This window comes from Drosophila mojavensis, unplaced genomic scaffold (assembly GCF_018153725.1).
Source record: "Drosophila mojavensis isolate 15081-1352.22 unplaced genomic scaffold, ASM1815372v1 contig_49, whole genome shotgun sequence".
NCBI classification, from domain to species: Eukaryota; Metazoa; Arthropoda; class Insecta; order Diptera; family Drosophilidae; genus Drosophila; species Drosophila mojavensis.
The window spans coordinates 3784271-3806824 of NW_025318872.1; the positions used below are offsets into that span (position 1 = coordinate 3784271).

The 22554-nt window shown below is 38.4% G+C and overlaps 1 protein-coding gene across 7 annotated transcripts in view; it reads left to right on the forward strand.

Annotated features, from left to right (window-relative positions):
* The window catches only part of LOC6578051 (neuronal acetylcholine receptor subunit alpha-7), a 129814-nt gene that overhangs the window by 69547 nt on the left and 37713 nt on the right, over positions 1-22554 (forward strand). For all 7 annotated transcript variants that reach the window (XM_032729444.2, XM_032729443.2, XM_032729442.2 and 4 more), the window contains exon 3: positions 21797-21936. In XM_032729444.2, the coding sequence (XP_032585335.1) occupies positions 21797-21936 (140 nt within the window). The remainder of the gene's footprint in view (positions 1-21796; positions 21937-22554) is intronic.

The window sequence follows — 22554 nt, forward strand, 5'->3', positions numbered from 1 at the left end:
TACACAAACATTTACACACACACATACAAAAACACATACACAAACACATACACATACACACATACACATACATACACATACACGCATAAACACGCATTTGCTGCAGTGTGCGCTTACAATGAGAACTTAATTGTTTAATGGACATACGATCTTTGCGAAACTTTCAGATTATGATTATAACATGGATATGCATGTATTTGCCAAAGTACAAGTCTCTAGTGTTTGAAATACGCCTTTTGCAAAGGTGAGGGTGAGGGGGTGGATATAGGGGTGGGGGGTAAATTTTAACAAAAACCGAAATTGTAAAAAATGCATAAAAATATACATTCAAAATTTGGAGACTGTAGCTTCAAAGATGTAGGAGACATAATTTTATAACTGATTTTCGATAAGGTCTTTTATCGATAAAAAAATATCGGGATGAGTTATCGATTTTTAATGATAAACTCGATGGACGGACAGACTGACAGACGGACAGGGCAAAATCGACTCAGCTCGTCGCCCTGATCAAGAATATATATACTTTGTGGGGTCTGCCACGCCTCCTTCTGCCTGTTACATACATTTCAACAAAACCATTATACCCTGATTTCCCATTGAAAATGGGTTCAGGGTATAAAAAAGGAGGATCTCGTTAACAGACTTAAGACTTAAACTAAATCTGCGCTCAAACTAATAGTAGAAGGTGAATGAATTTATAGCTTGATCGGATATTTGCCAAGTTTCTGTAGAAGAGCAGCAGCTAAACATGTCAGTCGGCACACATTCGTTTTTGGTTCATGGAACTTTATATAAATTATGTATCCGAATTAAAGCGCAGTTCAGATGCTTGTAAATCGTATATGTCAGTTATTTTATACTTTTTTCCGACAAGCTTCCGTGGGTCTTTAGATTAATACACTTGCCGCGCTGCATTCGGATTACGAGGTATTGAAAAAGTTTTGCCTTTTGCGGCTGGGCTGGGCACAAGATTTTTTATTTAACAGCGCAAGTTTTAATTTCTTTTTCTTGTGCGGCGCATTGTTTCCGGCTCTTGGCAACGAATGTGGCAGCCAAGTTGCATGCTTCATCCTGGCTGGCTGGTGGCTTGGAAACTAAAATACAAAATGCAAAAAAAGGGAGATAACTGGGTGTGGGCGTGGCACTTGCCTCAAGTTGTTGCAGCGGTTTTGTTGGCATTTCCCTTTGTTTTGTTTTGGTTTATGCGGCGCATGTTAAAGTGGCTTCAGCTGCCAGCTGCTGGAAGCTGCAAGCTGGGGGCGTGAATTTGATTACCGAGCAGAAGAGCAGCAAGCAGCAGCAGCAGCAGCAGGAGCCGCCATAATAGCGCATGCCATAATTATTGTCAGGCTGTGGCCTTTTTTATACTGTCATGCCATGTGGCTGGCACATAAGATTGCACTTTGTTGCAGAGTGCAAAAAGTTGCTGGCAAGACAAACAAACAAACAAATCAACTAGACGATGGCCAAGAGCAACAAACTGCAGCTGAAGAAGAGGAAGAAACAGCTGACAGCCAGAGCATCAACTGCACCCATATGTTTGCCAAGTTTATGCCAGTTGGTTACGTTACGGGCGAGCATATATGTAGGTACATGTGTGTATGTGTATGTACATACATACATATATAAAATAAAAGCAGGGCACTTCATACGGTATGAAACTGAAGTTTATGTCCACAATTTGCCACTGTAGCTGCAGCAACAACTTGCCACGCCCCACTGCTTATCGCTCAAGCTTAAGTTTAAGTTGGAGTTGAATTTGAAGTGCAAGTGACAGGCAGGTGCAAGAGCAGCAAAAGTGCGCAGGAGAAGAGCGCAGAAGGGCGCATAATAAGTCTCAAGAGGGTCAACTAAGAAGACGTTAGAGGACGCATGAGAGGGACTAGGTATGCAGTGTACTGTGATGCAGTGAGAGGAACAGAAGAGAGTAGGCAAAGGTCGCAGACAATCTAAAACTAACAAAACTGGGAGATCAAACATATAGATAACCAGATTGGAATGCAAGAAACTGACCAAACTTCTAGTAATATAATAAAATATTTTAGAATATGAAGGCAAAGGCCTCAGTTGTCAGTTCTCAACTCATAAATTAGTCTTAATTTTAAATTAATTTAAATCTAACCAATAAATAAATTCATAAATATAATTTAGCAGAAGGAGGGCCTTTAGAACTTGTAAATATATTTCGAAAAAAATCAAAATAATTTAGCAACTGCTTCTACTCTCAATTTCTTTTGCTGCTTTCAAGGTTTTACTGCAAGAGAGAGAGAGAGAGAGAGAGACCGAGTGAATGCCAATTGCAAAAGTCTTAACCACATGTTAGATTATGTTGTCAGCAAATTGGCATTCGATACGATTAGATCGATTATACAATCTGTATTACTGCAGCCATTTAGTGGGTTGACAAGCTGTAAATAGATTTTAGCTCCCGGCCAGGCATTCCATCAGCGATTGTGTTGCACAATTTCGCTTTGAGCGAACATTGTGCATACGCAGCGTATGACATTTATTTATTGATGATTGTTATGCACACACACTGATACACATGCACACTTGTACAGAAGTGTGATACGTGGTTTGTTGCACAAATGTAGAGCCGAGCATAACATTGGGCTTATCGAATGCCAAAATCGCCTGCATATCAAATTAATTGAAGGCAAAGCAAAGTACCACTGGACCTGAATTATTTAGCCAGCTCCAGAGGCAGAGAGCCCAGGGACGATATAACTTTACAATGCAGCAGCTCGCATGCATTAGCAATGCGATGGCAGCTCAAAAGGCGCAAAAACAAAAATGAAAAAAAAAAAAAAAAAACAATCGAGTATTCCCACACGTGCTGCCATGTTCTGGCAATTGAAACTCAATTTAGTCAACAGGCCAGCCGAGAGACAGCCAAGCACACACAGAGTGAGAGAGAGAGAGAGGGAGAGAGAGAGAGAGACACACACACACTACAGTCGACAGTCGACAGTCGGCACACTCGAGTCGAGCCGACAAAAATGCATTTTACAAATTTCACGCCAATTGCCATAAAAGCCGTAAGTGAAATACATAGTCAAGTAAAGCGCCAAGGCGGCAAGGAGGCAAGGCGGCAGCTGCAGAGCACAGATTCAACTGGCTGGCTCAACAGCGAGTCGGAGCTGCTGCCGCTTGCCGGCTGTATTCTGTATGTCCTTTGGCATTTGGCACTGATTCCAGCAATGTCCTTATTCGACTCACGTTTGGCCAATGTGTCGCCACAGCGCTACAGCGACAATCAACCAGCCGCGACATTGTTCTTGTTGTTGTTGCTGCTGCTGCTGCTGCTGCTGTTGTTGTTGCCCTATTGAACCTGCCCAACTTGTCGCCCACAGTCATAGGCCCCATGTGCGGTTGGTTGGGCAGCAGCGGGCGCTGATTGTATGTACATAGCGCCTGGGTGGGCAATTAAATGTGCGGCAAGGGCGTGGCTCAAAAACTTTAAAACAAATTGCCGAATACAACAACAATTAATGGGAATTTATTTTCAAACTCATTTCGCTGTAATTGCCAAGCAGCAGCCAGAGCAAAATACAAAATAAAAAAATTATGTAAAAGCGAAACACCAAACGAGGGACAATTGAAGCAAATGTTTAATATCCTAATTAACAGCAGCAAATTGTAAATATAAAACGAAATTTAAGAGAGGCTCAAGCTATTTTCAGATGCGTATTCATATACTTTAAGTGAAATTATAAGTACAATAATTTAAATAGAAAATGTTCTGGCAACACTCAAAAATTATTTGGTAGCAGAGATAAACCTATAAGAAGTACAATATAAAGATTTGATGAACATTTCAATCTTAATTAAATTATAATTTTTAATTTTTTTTTTTTAATTTTTAATAATTTGATAAGATACAAAAATAATTATTTAAGACATTAAAAATAAACTAAAAACGATCATCGATATATAGAATAATAATCAAATTGGCATTAGAAGAATAATACATAGCTTCGATATCTTCAATTTGAAATAATTTCTGAAAATCGATTATCTTCAGAAACTTTTGCTGAACTTTTGTAGAATGACGATAAGGAGGATTATAAAAAGGAAACTGACAGAAAAACATCATTTATTAGAAAATGATTATAGATTTTATATAAGAATTGTATAGCTAATGATTCAAATGTAGAACTTCAAGGTCCGAGACAATCTAGGCTAAAAAAATAAATAAATAATTTAAAGGATAAAGGCCAAAGTGAACCATAATAACCAAGATCTCGACTAAAAGAAAGTTAAACTCTTTTTGCTTAATCTTGATTGGAAATAATGAATAATTCATAAAATTTATTTGTTAAATTTTCATGGGTTCCATTAATAGAAATATTATCTATTGATTATTCCAATTTGCCCCTTGACTCTAACTGTAATTTCTTTATTTGCAATATTTCTGTTGTGAAATTTGTGTGCTGTTTGCTGAACTTGTGGGTCAACCCACTTTTGTATTGTAGCTGGCAATTTTCAGAGCATTTACGCTCAGCTCATTTACAATAAATTTTGGACAGCCTACACAGTAAAAGGCTTAACACGCCTGGGCCCGCCCCAGGTCCTTCGCTTGTTCTCTAGCCATTTCTAGTCACATTTCAGCTGCTTTATGAGCTGCAATTGTGGCCTGGCGTTCCCCTCGGCTGGGCCGCCAACGACGGCCAACTGGCGGCTGTAAATAACTTTGCTTATTTGAACATTTATTGGTGACGTAAACGGCTTGTAGCATTGTTGCCCCAGCTCCAAGGACAGCATGGGGGATGTCCGCGAGAGAGCGAGTGGGCTTATTGCCTCGATTTTTACTCGTGTTAATTTCCTGTAACTCGGCATTTGTGAAATAACAAGAGGCCAGCCGACTCAAGTGTAATATCCGAGACAGGGCTTCAATAGAGCCTCTACAGAGCCGCTCAGCGGCTCAGCGGCTCACGAGCTCAGCAGTTCTTTGGCTCTTTGGCTCTTTGGCTCAGCGGTTCAGTCACGAGTTCGAGTTCAAGTTGAGTTTACGAGTGCTCTCAAACGAGTATGTGTCAGGTTAATGCCACCGGCTGTGAATTGGTCTTCTAAAGCTCGTAAAACTCGCTGCCACGCCATGTTGCATGCTACATAAAATATGATGAAGGGCACTTAAGGCAGGCCGCCAACGCTCGTCTCGTGTGTTGACAGCTATCAAATGTGTACACAACATGCATAAATGAATGCGACACACACAAACACTCGCACACATACACATCAACACTCACACACCCGTCGGGAGAGTTGTTTGGTGACAAAGGCGTTTGTTTTCATAAATATTAAAGCAAGCCAAAGGTTTTGGGCCACAAAATCAACGCCAAGTGCCAGCCGACAATTTATGAGTAGCGCAAAATATAATAATCATAATTTAGCAGCATTTGTTTGCCTGCCAGTGCTGCAGGAGTTGCAACGAGCTGTAAAATATTTCGTATGCAATTGCTGCACCAGTTGCAGCTGGCCAATAATTCAAGGCAAGTTTTGTTGCGCAGCTTCGACAGCTTTCAGCAGTTGCAGCTGTAGCAACAGAGCAGCCGAGTAGAGAAAGTCCGGCCTGCTTTGCAAATAAATTGCTTAAGCAAAACAATCAAAACAAGTAAGAAGGCTCTAGTCGAGACTGCTCGACTAGGAGATACCCTGAACCCACTAAGCTGATATTCTACTTATTCTGCACTTCTTTTATGCACACATGCACCTATAATCACGCGCTCTGCTGACTGCGCAGTTATCAGCGTCTGCTGCATTGTAGGCAATATTTTGAGAATTTAATTGTTGAATATTTTCCTTTGTATACATACATTCTTAATGAAACTTTCAGAGCGTAATCATATGTGTGTACATTCCAAAGCACAAGTCTCTAGTACTTGAAATTGGGGGCGAAGGGAGCGTGGTATCCAAAATCAGTAAATTACAAAATCTTTGATCAACTGTATATACACAGTAAATCTAAAGTCTCTAGGTCTAAAAGTGTTCAAATTAGACTGAAAAAACAAAATCAATAAAAAACAAGTAAGAAGGCTCCAGTCGAGACTGCTCGACTGGGAGATACCCTGAACCCTCCAAACTGATATTCTAATCATTCTGGACTTCTTTTATGCACACATACATACACATGCACTTATAAGCACGCGCTCTGCTGACTGCGCAGTAAGCAGCGGCTGCGCTTGAGCTGCACTGTAGTGTGGGCAATATTATGAGAATTTATTTGTTGAATAATTTCTTTTGTAGACATACGATCTTAATGAAACTTTTAGAGCGTAATCATATGGCTAAAATGTGTGTACATTCCAAAGCACAAGTCTCTAGTACTTGAAATACGTTTTTTACAAATTGGGGGCGAAGGGGGCGTGGTATCCAAAATCTGTAAATTACAAAATCTTTGTATCTATTAACTTTAAATACAACGCAAATTTGAAGTCCCCAGGTCTAAAAGTGTTCAAATTAGGCTGAAAAAACATTGTCAAATTTTCGATTATTCTCGATAAAAAAGTTATCGGACGAGTTATCGAAAAAATAAAGCAAACTTGTACTGCCTATGGTATACACGAGTATGCATGCCAAATTTCAGCTCTCTAGCTCTTATATCTTCTGAGATCCTTTTGCTCATACGGACGGACGGACAGACGGACAGGGCTATATCGACTCAGCTCGTCGTCCTGATCAAGAATATATATACTTTATGGGGTCTGCGATGATTCCTTCTGCCTGTTACATACTTTTCACAAAACCATTATACCCTGATTTCCCATTTTCAATGGGTTCAGGGTATAAAAATTATCGGGCGAGTTATCGAAAAAATATGATAAACTTGTACTGCCTATGGTAAACACGAGTATGCATGCCAAATGCTCTTATAATTTCTGAGATCGACGCACTCATACGGACGGACGGACGGACAGACGGACAGGGCTATATCGACTCAGCTCGTCGTGCTGATCAAAAATATATATACTTTATGGGGTCTGCGATGACTCCTTCTGCCCGTTACATACTTTTTCACAAAACCATTATACCCTGATTTCCCATTTTCAATGGGTTCAGGGTATAATGAGTGAGCAATTGCTTTGAGTAGCTTTTATAAAAAAAGTTAAATTTATTATCAACATGCGAAAACTGTTTATGATAGTGAAATTTATATAGCCTGTATATACCTCAAGCAATTGTGAATGATTCATTTAGAAGCTCAGCACAAAACTCCGCCAACCCATTAAATCAATACACTTGACTGCAATTAATAAATAAATTTATTACATTAAAAAGCTATTTAAATATTTAAGTAGAAGATATGATTTCAATGTAAAATATGTAAATATAAAATATAAGGATAAATAAAGAATAAATAAATATATTATGTTGTAATAAAAATAAGTAATATAAATATAATTGTAATCAAAAATATTTTATTAAAGAAAAAATCCAATTTAACAATTTGTATTAATTTGATGTGCAAATTAAATCTATTTAAACTCGATTACGAAATTACGATACAAATAATAAATAAAATATAAATCTATATAAATATATATATATTTCTAGCCTTCTGTACAAGTAAATAAGCGAATTGTGACCGAATTGCAATTGCAGAATTTAATTTTAAAATACTACAATGTATAAATAATAATACAAAGAAAATGTCATTCATATACAAAGTATATAATTTTAATATGTAAAATATATAAAGAAATAAATGAACGGAAAATGCAAAAATGATAATGAATTATATATAAATAAAATAAAAATCTATAAATAAATTTCTAGTCAAATGAATTTGAATTACAAATGCAAGCAGCAACCTTAAAATAACTTGGAGCTTATTCAATTAAAGTATTTATATATTTACTGTGACAGAATTTTTTTTGGTTGATTGATTTGTAATGATTCCTTCAATGTTCCCAAAGAAGGTTCGATTCGAGTCGCACAATTTCTACTCGAGTAGAATTCAATTTATGTGTCATGGGAAACAATATCTGGCAGTTTTTTGTTTTTGCCAAGTAATCATTGGAAATTGGAGAAGTTTGCAAAAAGTAAGGGCAAACCGAAAATCAATTAAGTCCGTCTAGCATTACACAGTTCAAAGCAGCTCCAACATGCCAGATACTGCCTAATTAAACTGAGCCCCTCTGAATGCCTGTGACCCTTTGCCTGCTCCAGCCAACACTTAGCAACTCATTAACGTTTGGGGCTGGATATTGATGAAAGACAACCAAATCTGCGCCCATTGATGCCAATTGACCCGAGAGGGGGAAGCACACGTAAGAGGGGCACGTGCGGGTGGCCATGGGGTAGCCTGCTACAAATGAGGAAATCCCAGAAAACCGACAGATTAAATTCGTATACCACTTGCAAAGACGGATACGTGGGGCATGTGTGTAAAGTAAGTTGAACTTCCGTTAGGCCAGACGCACGGGTGTGTGTGCATGTGTGTGTGTGTGCCCAAGCGTTGGCCATAAAGTTTTCCACATGTGAAAAACAAAAGTCGCCAAGGCACAAACTCATACACAATGATACAGAGGGGGCGAGGCTTAGATTTAGCTACAAAAAGAAAGAGCATTTCATTATTTATGGAAAGCCAACGCAAATTATATGCACACACATACACATAAAACAGCTGTGTCTGTGTGAGGAATTTAGAGAAAATGGCTGCCGCTGTGGCAGTTAGTTAGCCTTACTGCTAAGAGATAGAGAGAGAGAAAGAGAGAGCACTCTGTGAGCGCTGTGTCAAATGTAATTTTGTGTAAAAATTTTCATGAATGAAAACGTTTTTGTCGTCGCACACTCCACACTCACACATACACGCACACACGCACACACACACTCACACACACGCTGCACGCCTTGGGCTTGTTAACAATTGTGTAGCATATTTCAGGGGGTCAGTCGAGCATGGCACACATGTTGGCAGTTTAGCTGCCGCACAGGCTTATATATTTCAGCTAGGGAATATGCACACTAAATTCTCTATTTCACTACACAGCACACACATAGGCACACATTTGGCTGTGTGCATTTAAGCACTCGAAATTATTTTGACATTTTTATACACTAAACAAAGCCTAGCAAATCGCAAATCTCCAATCGCAAATCCTCCACAAACGGGGCTTACTGTAACCAACTGCTGAGGCCTGTAGGGCATTGTAGCTGCTTAAATGCCCGACAATTTAACGCTATGTAGATGATATTTATACTTTAGGTTCTCTGTGTCAACGTCCACCGACTCGGTTTGATATCGTGTGCGGTTTTTGTGGCAAAGTTGCAACTTGATTAATGACAGTTGCAATGCGATTTCAATTGCTTGCGACTCGCCGCAGCTCAAAAGAGAGAAAAGAGAGACCGAGAGATGGAGACGATGAGCGAGAGAGGCAGCCAGTGCATTGTGCTGTGCCGTGCGTTTCTGTTCAATTTGTCAGAGTACAAACCAGAAACTGTCGCACATTCTTTGCAGTTTATATTCCATTTGCCAGAGCATTTATCAATCGAGGCAAATCGGAGACAGAAAGGCAGCCCATTAATATGATTTTCTCAACTTAATTCATTTTATTTTGAAAAACTTTCAGTTATTAATTATAATTTTAAATTGCAGCCGTACATTTGAATTGGGCGACACCAAATGAAGGTCCTTTGTTTCACTCTCTTGCGAAGTCACAGAGTAATGCAAGTGCGAAATTCTGAATGCTGTCATTTACTTTTAATAGCTTTTTAATAACGTTATTATTTATATGAACGAAGACTGCTCAATTACTTGACAATTAATTGCTCAGAAGTAATAGCGGAAATTAATGAAATATTTACATTCCCGAGGCATGCGAACTGCACTCAGCCTCGAAGGATAATGTATAAATCTTACGAAGTAATATATAACGTATTTAAATTATGCTATAAAGGGGGAATATGTTTATTTCTGAGAATAATAAACAATTTAGTTAAACCAAGCTCAAGAGTTCGTCATCATTTTATTATTATTATTTTTTTAATAAAATAAAATAAAACTATATCTTGGTTGGACTTGTAAACTTTTGTTCTTATGTCGGTTAATTGTCTTCTTTCTCAGTTATAACTAAGCTCAACTTTGATATTTAAATTGTTAAAGTACTCTACGATTCGCTCTTTTGGCAATGGCAAAAGTAATTTGTGACATTGTTCGCATTCCTTGTCGGCAATGCGGACAATCCACTTAGGAGCAAAGCTTTTGGTGCGATTTATAGACCTGCCCGTTGACTCCTAACATATGCATAATTTTTCAAGTCTCTACAAGCACCACTCGCTGTTCGCTGCCGGCTGCTCGTTGGAATCATATCATAAAATAAAATCACAAGTGCTTTTAATTTGTCGTAGTAAATGCACAGCCCACTAGTTGTGGGGGGCTTAAGCTCCCACACACACGCACACATGCTGCTCGTTACTTAGCACACATTTAATTTTGTTACCAATACTCAAGCACTCTTCCACCAGCATACACACACACACACACTTACACATAAGAAGATGGTCTGGCTTTTGGTTCGGGCTTGGGGCTCGAGCTGGGAGCGGGGAAAGGGGTTAGGGGCTCTACTTTGGCTCAAGTTTTTGGCGCGCCATAAAACTATGCGGCAAATTTATATGTTGCTCTGCTTCAGCGCCTGCTGCTCATGAATAAAGTGGGCGTGGCCTATGAAAGAAGAGAGGCGGCTAGAATGGGCGATAGCTGTTGCCAATGGTTAATCCCACTCTAACCATTAATTCAAAGGAAGTTGATTTACAAAGCAATATCAAGTTGTATAATTTCAATTAATCTCCGTAGATACATATATTATCCATTTTTAAATATTAATTAACACGTGGAGCTCTCTAATTTGTATGCTAAAAATTGATAAATATATTATTATTGGTCTGCTATAGAAAATTGAGATGATAAATAATTATATATAAAGTAAAACTAGAATGAAAATTCGGTATCAAATATACAGTAGACGGACCCTTTAGCGTCGTTATAACCGGATAAGTTTGTATGGAGATTAAAATTTTCGTCGTGCGGATGCTGCGGACAAAAGCGGACTAAACTGTATTTCATAGTTTGATTAGCGTGTAACTGCGACACGAATTGGAATAGTTTCTCAAAGTAATCCTTGGGAAAGTCATTTAATTTGATAGATTATGTCAAATGAAATCAGACCGCAGTATAGACGTATGGTAAGCTGACAAAAATTTCATTTGAGTGCTTGGTCTGAATTCTCTAGCAAGCCATTTTAGTTTGCACCCAAAGCTGAAAACATTTTTCGGCTAATCACAAATCAAAATATTCTTTGATGAAACTAGACAGAATGTAAATATAAAACGTTTTTAAACACGCTCTACACGCCTGGGGCTTAAAGGCGTTTTTAGCATTTAAAATTGTGGTTTGTACGCAGCGAAAAATATTCGCTGGCATCGCTGGAAATTGAATTTGCGAGTGCTCAGCCACAAACGCAAAAACCACGAGTGAAATCTATGCACGTACACGCAACACGAATGCAAGCATATATACCGTATATATAGATAAATACTTATATGTATATATATATATATGTATATATTCGTGTGTAAGCCAAAGCACATTTCAAATGCGAACTGCGCCAGTGGCGTGTGAGGCAAATGGGAGGGGGGACAGGGGAAAGACAGTCGCCTAGTGTCGCCTCGACTAGCCTAGTCTAGTTGCCGGTGCCCTGTCCGGGGTCTAGGCCTTATAAATTAGCGGTTAGATTGAGCGTCATAAATCGTGCGATTAATTTTAAAGTGAGCGTGCGTCTGCTTGTTTATCTAGGACGACAACACTTTTTGCGCCCACTTTAGAATCACGCAGAAATTTAAAAAGGCTTTCGCTGACACCGTGACGAGGGGCTCCCAGAACATAATTTGGGTTCAGCAGGTGGCTAAGCCGAGACAAAAAATTAGCGAACCTATTTTACAATTGATATAAAGGATTCTACATGACAGGAAGATATCTGTAAAATTATTCAAAATAAAATATATATAGGAAACAAAAGGCAAATCCCAACGAAAATGAATTTGAAAAGAACTCAGATAAAAATTGTTTTTCTGGCTTTCCCATGCTATGCCTCTTTTTTTTAATATTGTAAATTGAAATCAGGCCGTTGACTCGATCTTAACAATTGTTTGACTAGGTGTGTCCGTTTCCAATACCCTAGAGCTATTAAAAAAGAAATGGGTATAATTACTTTATGTCATGCAACAGGGAAAGCTCAAGTCGATCTATGTAAACGATTAACGATTTCATCAACAATAAGAGTAAGGACTTGATATTATAAATATAATAAAACAACATATTATACGCCTCCTTCTACCTGACCCACAGAAAGATCATTTTATACTCATAATATACTCAGACGTTCCAAGCGGAATCTGACCGTAAATAGCACAGAACCGGATCCTTTGTATGCGCGTGTCCCTAGTTATGTTTACACAGAAGAAATTACAAGTACTTCAAATCTAGAGTATCGATGAGTTGGGAGCACCCGAATAGCATATGCTGATTCTACAATTTATTTTAATTTATTTTATTAATCGCTAAGCAATTTCTAATCACGTGAAATATATTGTCGACCAAGAGAAATCTAAAATTGAATTTCCTATTCATACATTTTAGTGTATAAACTTATTTATTGAAATACTGAATTTGCATAGCTGACTTAACTGATTAAATGTGACGACAAGATTTATCGAAGCAAGGTAAACTGCCGACTTATTCGCTTTAGTTTTACTCAAGTTTTCTGCCAAAAATATAAGTTAAATTTGCTACAGGCTCTTGTTATATTTTAATACATAAATTAAATAATTTTTGCTTTAATATGTGAAGATAAAATTTCCATCCTCATACTTTCTATATGAATGAATTTTAATCGAGTTGATAAATGTAAATATTTAATTACTTCAGCGGTTTCCTACCTGCCTGCATAGTATGGTTTGTAGCTGCATCAAGCCGTGCTGCATTCTTGTAGGTTGCGGCAGTAATTTGCCTAAACGATGCCAAAAAAAAGAAAAACGGATGTATGTATCTAATTAAAATGAAGAAGCATAAAAAATGAGCTCATGAATGCGCTACACTGCGTCGCAGCTGTGTGCTTAGCGCTTCGCCTAACTTCATGCCGCATAAATTTCGCGTAGTGGCCTACTCCTCCCACTCGTGCTGCGTGTCCTACTCGCTCCGATAGTCCTGCTCGTGTGCGTGCGTGTTGAGAGTTAGGATCCCAGCAAATGCCCAAGCCCAAGCCCAAGCCCAGGCCCAACTGTTTGTTTATGCTGCCGAGCTGCATTTTTATGTGCTACCAGCCAGCAGCTAGTGCGCCGACAACAGCAGGCCACTCCATCAGCTGCCCGACTACACTGCACAATACACTGCGCAACAAAGTGAGAAACAGGCATGATTATGTGTGTCTTTTATTAAGTAGACATTTTCGAAAGTAAGTCATGTACACTACAGATGGATATGTTTATCGTTTATATAACATTTGTAGACTATCTATTTACACATCTAATGAAAGCTTTTAATGAATAAAAGCTATTGATATGACAAAGTTTCTAAGCTTCTCAGTAAAACAACAATTTGTTTACCAATAAAAGAAATTATTGAACTTCAGAATACTATTTTTTGCGCTCAATAAATCTTAAATATTTAAGACTTAACAGTTTTAAAATTGACATTATTAACATTCCGGATAGTATGACTTAACATTTTGTGAAAACATAGTTAATCTCATATTATATATACATATATTTTTATACATTAGCAAGTGCATGCAACGATTTCAGTTCAAAGTAAACGAGCAGCTGATTGATCGATTGATTCGTTCAACAGGTTTGCTTCCATCGGTGCATTTGCTGGCACTTGGCTGATATGTGGATATGTAAATATTGTGATTGTATTAATCAGTCAATCTTTATTGCATTTTGGCGGCGCCATTGAATTTATCAATTTTGATTCCCAGCTGGATGCACAGTGTGTCAGAGGGAGACTTGCGTGGGCGTTGCTTTTTAATAAAATTAGCTCCGGCATTGGCTGCTTGTTTATGCAGGCAACAGTTGGGCGAGAGCGAGAGCGAGAGCGAGAGGGCGAAGAGTGCGGCTCTCATGTTGCATAGAATTTTAGTTGTGCATGTGTATGTGTGCTTGTGTGTGTGGGTGTGCGTATGTGTCAGTATGTACTTGGCTGCTTATTATGCATGAATTTGAAATGAAGTCGCGAACGTGACACAAACTCATGACCGCCCCCAGGCGCCCACTTCAACAGCCACTACCGCACCGCTCCGCACCCGCCCACGTTCCGCCCACTTACAAGTAAGAGATGTAGTAGAGCTGCCTTTTTTGCTGCCTGTCTAACTCAAGCGCACACACACACAAAATTTACACATTCGCATTAGGATATGCATTTAATATGAGCAGGTCGCAGGACTCTACTGGAATGCTCGAAAAAAAGGGAACGAAATTGGAAAACCCTATAAAACTCTTTGCCCCAAATGAGAATTGAGAAACGGCAATGGGCATGCGGGACTAAACGACGCGTCGTTCGCGACGTCGTCATATTATGCATATGTGTAGTTAAACTCATAATGAAATTTGTAGCGAATGGGCGCTGATTGTTTATAGCTCTTAAGTGGGCAGCCCACTTGGAATGGAAATGGAAGGTCAGGGATCAGAGCTGGCGGCTGATGAAACTGACCTACGAACAGGATGTTGGAGTTTGGCCCCAGCTGAGGTTTATTATGCAAACGACTGGACAACTAAGAATAGAAAATTGAATTACTCTCAAGATTGTTATGCCTGTTTACAAAATTGTTCAAATTAACATATTGGATAGGCAACTAAGTTCCAGAGAGACCTTCTGGCTGTCCCTTGGGCATTGTCAAGTTAAACTGAGAATTTACTTACTCACTTCTGCTTAGACATACTACTTACTACTACTACTGACTATTATCTGAATTAAAGATTATGAGTAAGATCGATTGACTCCTGTGAGTCCTTAATGTAGTAAGCTACATATTTTTGATGCGGCAGCTCTGTCATATAGTTACTGGCAACGATATCATGTACATAGCTGTTAAGAGCATATCTATGTTAATTAGTATCTGTTAACATAGTCTCACTGAGCCGAACGTTGCACTTTGCTATGTTCTTTCACTAACACCTATTTACTCAACATATATGGCTGTTAATTAAATTTAATAAGATTTAAGGCATTATAGCTATTCAAGCAACTGAGCCTGGCTGTCAGTCCTTTCTCTGCTATAGGGATTCTTAAATAAGTCCCAAAGGTGTGAACGCTTTGAGCTTCAATTTATCAGTAGAGGGAGATGTTCCCGTTCTTCAAGTTCTGCCCTTACAAAAACGGTTATTTATTACTATACAATATTCAAGTTACTTAGCATTTTATTACAGTGGAATCCGGTTATAAGGACTCTCAAGGGACCGACGATTTTATGTCGCTATAGTCAGACGACACTTTTTTTACGGTTGCCATGTTTGTAATAGGTTTTAACATAAAACAATTTCATTTTTTAATCAAAACAAAAAATTAATAAATTTATTTCAATAATATAGAAACATTTGTGTGACGTTGGTGTTGCAGCTTGTCTCTCTCTCTGTCTCTCTCTCTCTCTATCTATCTCTATCTCTATCTCTATCTCTATCTCTATCTCTATCTCTATCTCTATCTCTATCTCTATCTCTATCTCTATCTCTATCTCTATCTCTATCTCTATCTCTCTCTATCTCTATCTCTATCTCTATCTCTATCTCTATCTCTATCTCTATCTCTATCTCTATCTCTATCTCTATCTCTATCTCTATCTCTATCTCTATCTCTATCTCTATCTCTATCTCTATCTCTATCTCTATCTCTATCTCTATCTCTATCTCTATCTCTATCTCTATCTCTATCTCTATCTCTATCTCTATCTCTATCTCTATCTCTATATCTATCTCTATCTCTATCTCTCTGTCTTAGCAGCATTTGTGTCGCTGCTACGCACACAAACAATGCTACAGATCACTGAACAAAAATCGTTAAATTAGTTCAGGTGGGCAAGAAGGTCTTATGCATTTTATTAAGATAATATATTGTTTCCTTTTAAATAGACCAGTTCAGAAACATACAGATGGGACTATCATATGTAGAATAGGTTACCCATAAGGTTCATGCATTTCTCTTCTTCTAACCAACATTTAGAACTCCTACTTCCTAAGCTCCATATGCCTCGAATTTCGCATATGATCTAGCTGTTCTCGAAAACTATCTCTGTTGTTATAACAACAACCTACAAAATGCAATACTATATAAGGTTGAGTCTATACAATCTTAGGTAAAGATTTTGTTAATTTGTAATTTCACTTTTAGTATTCTGTGAACTGAATGAATTCGACAAAATTATCCTCATCCTCCTTTATCAGAATTATTCAGCTAATAATTGAGTCCAATCAAGTCTCCATTCTGAGATCCGCAAAATTCCCGTTTTAATTACGCTCTCAGCATAATTTTCATGCCAAGTTTTCTATTGAAATATGCAGCAAACTTTGTCGACTTTATGAAAGCTCGCCTTGCGCCTGGGGTTGAAGAAAATTATTTAAGCGAAAAGTAGAAGAAGATTTTCATTTGCAAATTACAAATGCTAAAATCAGTTGAATGTTGCTTATAACTTATGAAGTTTTAAGCTACCTATTAGCAGAGCTCCCCTTAGAGCACCGACAAACGTTTGGGCGCCCCCACGCTTGCACCTCGACAATGCAATTTATTAAACTAACTACTTAAGCATGCGAGAAATGACATACATAAAACAAAAGAAAAGACCGAAGTAGAGAGAGAGAGAGACACAGAGAGAGGTGGAGCTTTGATTGAGTAGAGTATCCTAGGGGATATCCTGTGAAGTATAATTTGCTTTGGGATGAAACTGTTTTGGCTAATTTAGTCAGGAGATGACAAAAATAGTATAATATATAAACTCAAATTATTTAGGAATAAGACGAGTTATTCCTGAAAATCATTTAAACAGATAGTTGAATCGTTGCCAGAGACCGAAAGTTAAATTAAGATAAGCAACCATCCTTAATTCGTTATCTGCAAAAGCCTTAGCTCTTTTAGATTTCTTATATATTATATATATATACATAGAAACACGCCTTCAGTAACTATTCTAATGACTACAGGGTATACAAATAATCCAAGACACTCTCGAGCCGGGAAGTACTTAGAGTCAAGCAGCGCAGCAAAACAGCTGAAGGAGCCTGCAGCAGGGATAGGGCAATGAGATTGAGCAGGAGACTAGCGGGGGTAACAGTGGGGACGTGGGGCTTCCCCTGAACACCCGGCGTACTCAAGTGGCGGCAGAGCACTTCAAGGAGATATTTTCAACACACTTTGGCTTCGACAGCAACAGCAACAACAACAGCAAGAGCAACAAGGACAATGGGCGCTAGGCATTTGCAACTTAATTGCAATGTGTGAGGTGTGCGTATGTGTGAGTGTGTGTGAAGGTGTTGTGTGTAGAGGGGCGTGGCATGTGCTTTGCATTATGCATGAGGCGCCGACACTCGGGCGGCCCGTCATAATCATTTTGTGAGCTGCCTTCTATGCGCTAATTGCAATTAAACAATAATATGAATGTAAGAGAGGACATACGGTAACAGTGAGAAAGAGAGGGAGAAAGAGTGAGAGAGATGGAGAGAGCGTGACTGAGTCTAGTGGAAATTTGAGAAAAATTCGTTTAGAAAAGTGAAAAGGGCGCGTAATTGCGTCGCGCATGTCGCGCTTAACGCAGCAAAAGGCATTTAATTAAATGTTAACAGCAACACGAAGCAACAGAAACAACAACAGCAACAGCAACAGCAACAAACAGACAATTAACAAGGCCTAATTGTTGTTGCTGTTGCTGTTGCTGGCGCTGTCTCTTCGAGTCGCATTTGTTGCCTTTGCCATTGTCTGCATGTATTTGCATATCATTAACCTGAGCAATAACAAAAACTCGCCCTCTTTCTCGCACTCCTGGAGTGCATTACCAACACTCGCAAGACGCGAGTCAAGAGTTGCTCAAAGGAAAGCGGGCTGTAGGCCATGTATTTATTTGCCAACAGCATTGTCATCGGCATCTCAAATAGTCAAAGAACAATTTTCGGATAAATTAATACAATTTGTCGCTATCATGTAATAATATGAATGCTAGTCCAGAAAACTTATACGCAATTCTAAATAAAACATGTTATGTTAATTTGTTTATTAGACATATGGAGTGGAGGCATCGCTGATAAATAAAAAATTGTGGAGTCGTAAATTTCTTATCTTTATTAAAAGAAAGCTGTGCTCTATTCTAAGAAGTATTTGGTAGATGCTTATGTATAATTAGAACCTAAAAACTGTACAAAGGAGAAAATGTGTCACGCAAGAAGCCAACAGTAGGAGAACTGGAGTGGGGAGTTATGCTACTAACAGAGCATATTACTGTTGATAACATATCGATGTGTGACTATGTATAAAATATATTTTGCACAGCAGATTCTCAGCTAATCAGACACTGAACCAAGTTTTAATTTATGCTCTAAACTATATCTGATTTAATACACACTTAACAAACGCTTTGATCATTTTGCTGTCTTTAGCCAGAGGCTGGCCGCAGTGACAGTGATAAAGCGTCATTAAGTAGCGCACTTTCTAGCTGGGGTGCTGCACGCTTTGTGGCCCGGTGGAAAGTGTGTTTTATAACAGCCCGTAAAAGCGGCCAGGACAAATATTTAAGCAGAGCGCAAAAAACGAGTGATGGGGTGTCAGGGGAGGTGAGAAGAAATTGTGGAGAGTGGCACTGCTGTTCACGTTTATCTAGTCCGAAACACAGGTCGGGGCAAAATTGACAACTCAATTGCGAAAACTATTTACACGCAATTAGGCGAAATGACAGGGCGCCACAGCTCACGGCAAAGTTGTCAAGTGAAATGCGAGCAAAGGCACATAAAAAGAGGTATGACAAAAGGACGACCAGGCACACTCTGGCTGACTGGCTGGCCACCTTCCAGCTGCTCCGCTGAGTCTCGAGTGTAAATATTGACCAGGCCCGACCAAACTATGGCACAGGCAGCGAGCAGCCACCGAGCAGCAGGAGCCCCAGCAAGGCGGCAGAGCTCATTCATAAATGCATTAGCTAGCTGTCAGGCAGTGCAATCGAATTCATGTTGGCATTAAACGTAAATTATGCAGTCCATGAATTTAACATGGCTGAGCAAACCACTCGGACACCGACCACCAACCACCAACCACGTACGTCCGTACGTACGTACGTACGAATACTTGTCAAGGTGACTGTAAACGGATTCTGTGTTTATTACATGAGCCGCATTTCAATATGCCAAGGACATGGGCTTTAAACTTGCATAACGTGTGCGACGCTAATAATATATAATGGTAAATATTAACCGGCTTTGTCCGGTCAATGTATTTTGATCTTGTTTATTTTTAAGTGAGGAGGGGCATATTCGTTGTAAATCAAATTTCGGTTTTTGATGAACAATCTAAGGACATGTATTACAATCAAAGGGTAAATGATTGTGGAGATAACTGTAGCACTTTTAAATAAGGCGAGACTTATCTAAGTAATTGAAATTTTAATTTTAATTGCAACTACATATGTGTTTCTCTTTTAAAAGAAGTCTTCATTGGGCAAATTATGTAATTGCTACCTAATGTATAGGTAGTGCTAGTATATAGTGAAATGTAGAGGAAGGAAAGTTTCAAAAAGTTTTTCTCCAACTTTCCAATTTTCTTTGAGTCGGCTTTCTTTGCCTGGGAAAATGACCAACTGCCATGCAGCGTACAGAGGCTACAACATTTTAGGCAGCATGTTAGTCCTCAAAGAGTTCACACACCTATATATGTATCTATGTATATACATATAGAGTGAATATATATTGCATCTAACACTCGACTTATTTGTGTTGCATGCCGCCTTGTGACCCAGTTACGTCTTGTTGTTTGGCCTTGAGCGACAACTTGTACAAACTTCTCCTAGCTCTGCAGTTGTCCTCGCATTGCAGTTGACATTTGTTCACACATACACATACACACACACACACACACTCAAACACCCGCAATCACTGCACGTGTGTGTCTGTGTGTGTGAGTGTTTGTGTCTCTTGGGTTGGCCCTTTTGCATGATTTAAAACTATTTAACTTCCTTTGGTCTCTTCTCGTGAACTCTCGTATTTTCTTGCTTTGCTTTGTTTTGTTACGCTTTTTGACATTTTGCGCTGTGATTTCCCATTTTGCACCTTTTATTCTGAGTGGTTTTACGAGTACCAAACCCCTCAGTTTCAGCCCCGTGTCCTCCGCTGACGCTCTGCCTGCCTAACTAAAAAATTTATGAGTTTTTTAACCTTGCTGCAAATGCCAACAACTACGTAGAAAAACAAAAAAAGATAGAAGAAAATACCAAATTTTGCTGACAAGTCCAAATGCTCGACGGGTTGCCCCTGTACAAAAGTTGATGTGCATCTCTCTTACTCACTCGCTACCTTTCTCTCTCTCCCACACTTCCCGTGTGTCTGTAAATTGTTAATTACTATTGTGATGCACATTGTATTTTTGTAGGCCAATTGCTACCAACAGCAGCGGCAATGCGGAAAGATATGCTGCAAATGCGGCGTATGCGTAATATTTTTTGTTGGCTTACTTTGACGTTCCGCATAAATAGCGGGCTTAAGAGATTGCTGCACACACATATGAATGGGAATATATATGTGTATATGTGGTTACGGCTTTGTATGAAATGCTTAAGTGTATAAGGAACAATTGCAGCTCGCTTCATTTGCATTAATTAAATTAAATGTATTTGAGATAAAAATACTGAAAGAGAGTGAACAAATGACTAGAGTAAAGACATAAAAAAAGTAACAAATTAAAGCAAGAGAAGAAGGTTTATCACAATTAATTTAAATATAGTTATAAGATAAATAAAATGCATATTTATAAAGGAATTTTTAATTAAAAAATTATGATAATGAACTATATATAAAGATAAAAAATAGATATAGGGAGATAGGGAGAGTAACTGAGAGAGAGGAATACTCCGAGAGAGCGATGGAGAGAGAGAGAAGAAAGGAGAAAGAAAGATAAATAAAAATGGAGAGTGAGATTGAGAAAGATAGTGATAGTGAGAGAGGAATAGAGGGAGAGATAGAGAGATACATCAAACAAATAAGAATTTTAACAAAGACTAGATTTAATGCATATGTATTTATGAATTGAAATTATTGATTCCCAAAAATGTGTTCCAATTAAATTTGGCAATTTCTATTTAAATTTTCATTTGATTGAAGATCTCGTCATAACTGATTGGAAAAACAAGAGTAAAGTTTGCACATAATAAAATTGAATTGATTTGTTATTCGTGTTGCACACGGCCAAATTTGAATGAATTGTAAAATGTGCAAGCTCTGTATAATTGTCCGTTCCGCACTGCAAATGCATATAGAGGATGGATGGCTCGCATCTGTGCAGCAATTCAGGCCTTCTGCTGACGACGCTTGACGGGCGCAACAGGAACAATTTAGGCCGTAATTAGGTGTCTGCCAGAAACTGAATATGGTGAAAGATTTTTAATTGCTATCTAATGAGCTGCCATGCACGCTGACGCGTGCTGCTGTCCATGGGCGAGTCGTTCATTAGCTAAGTTTAGTGAGATGTGCCATAAACATAAACATAAATCAGTGCAGCGAGTTTTTGAGGCCTTTGGCAGCTAATTGACTTGATGTGTGTTTGCCTTACGTATTGCAGAAAGCTGTCAGGGACCACACGAGAAGCGCTTACTCAATCACCTGCTCTCCACCTACAACACACTGGAGCGACCCGTTGCCAACGAATCGGAGCCCCTGGAGGTTAAGTTTGGACTAACGCTTCAGCAAATTATCGATGTGGTAAGTGGCGAAATTCCCAAGAGCGAGCGCAAGCAACCAGACTACGTGTCTGAATTCAGAAATAACCATAACCAACTTGAATAATTATAAAAGAAAAAGAAAAAGAAACAAAACAAACGGAATGGGGACTACATGAAGTTTTTTTTTTATACCCCGATTTTTAAATCAAGTGTGGCCGTCGCGACGGTTTATTGGAATAGAATAAGATAACACATACATACATACATATATACATATATAGGACTTTAAAAAACGAAAAAAAAAAAAAGCATTTGTGGTTATTGTGGTAAGTGAGTGAGTGACATGTACCCGCCGTTCGAATCTCTATCAAACATTTCGTTAAGCTTTTTGCTTTAGCAAATAAATGTGGAATTTTCTAATATGTATATTGATTATTGGCATATATCTATGCAATTTGTTTGTTATTATTGGGACAAAAAAAAAAAAAACATATCAGCGATAAAAAAACAATTGGAAAAGGTTATATATATATATATATATATATATATATATATATATATATATATATATATATATATATATATATATATATATATATATATATATATAATTTTTACAAGGGACTTAGCCTATAAAATTCATACAAAATATTATTTA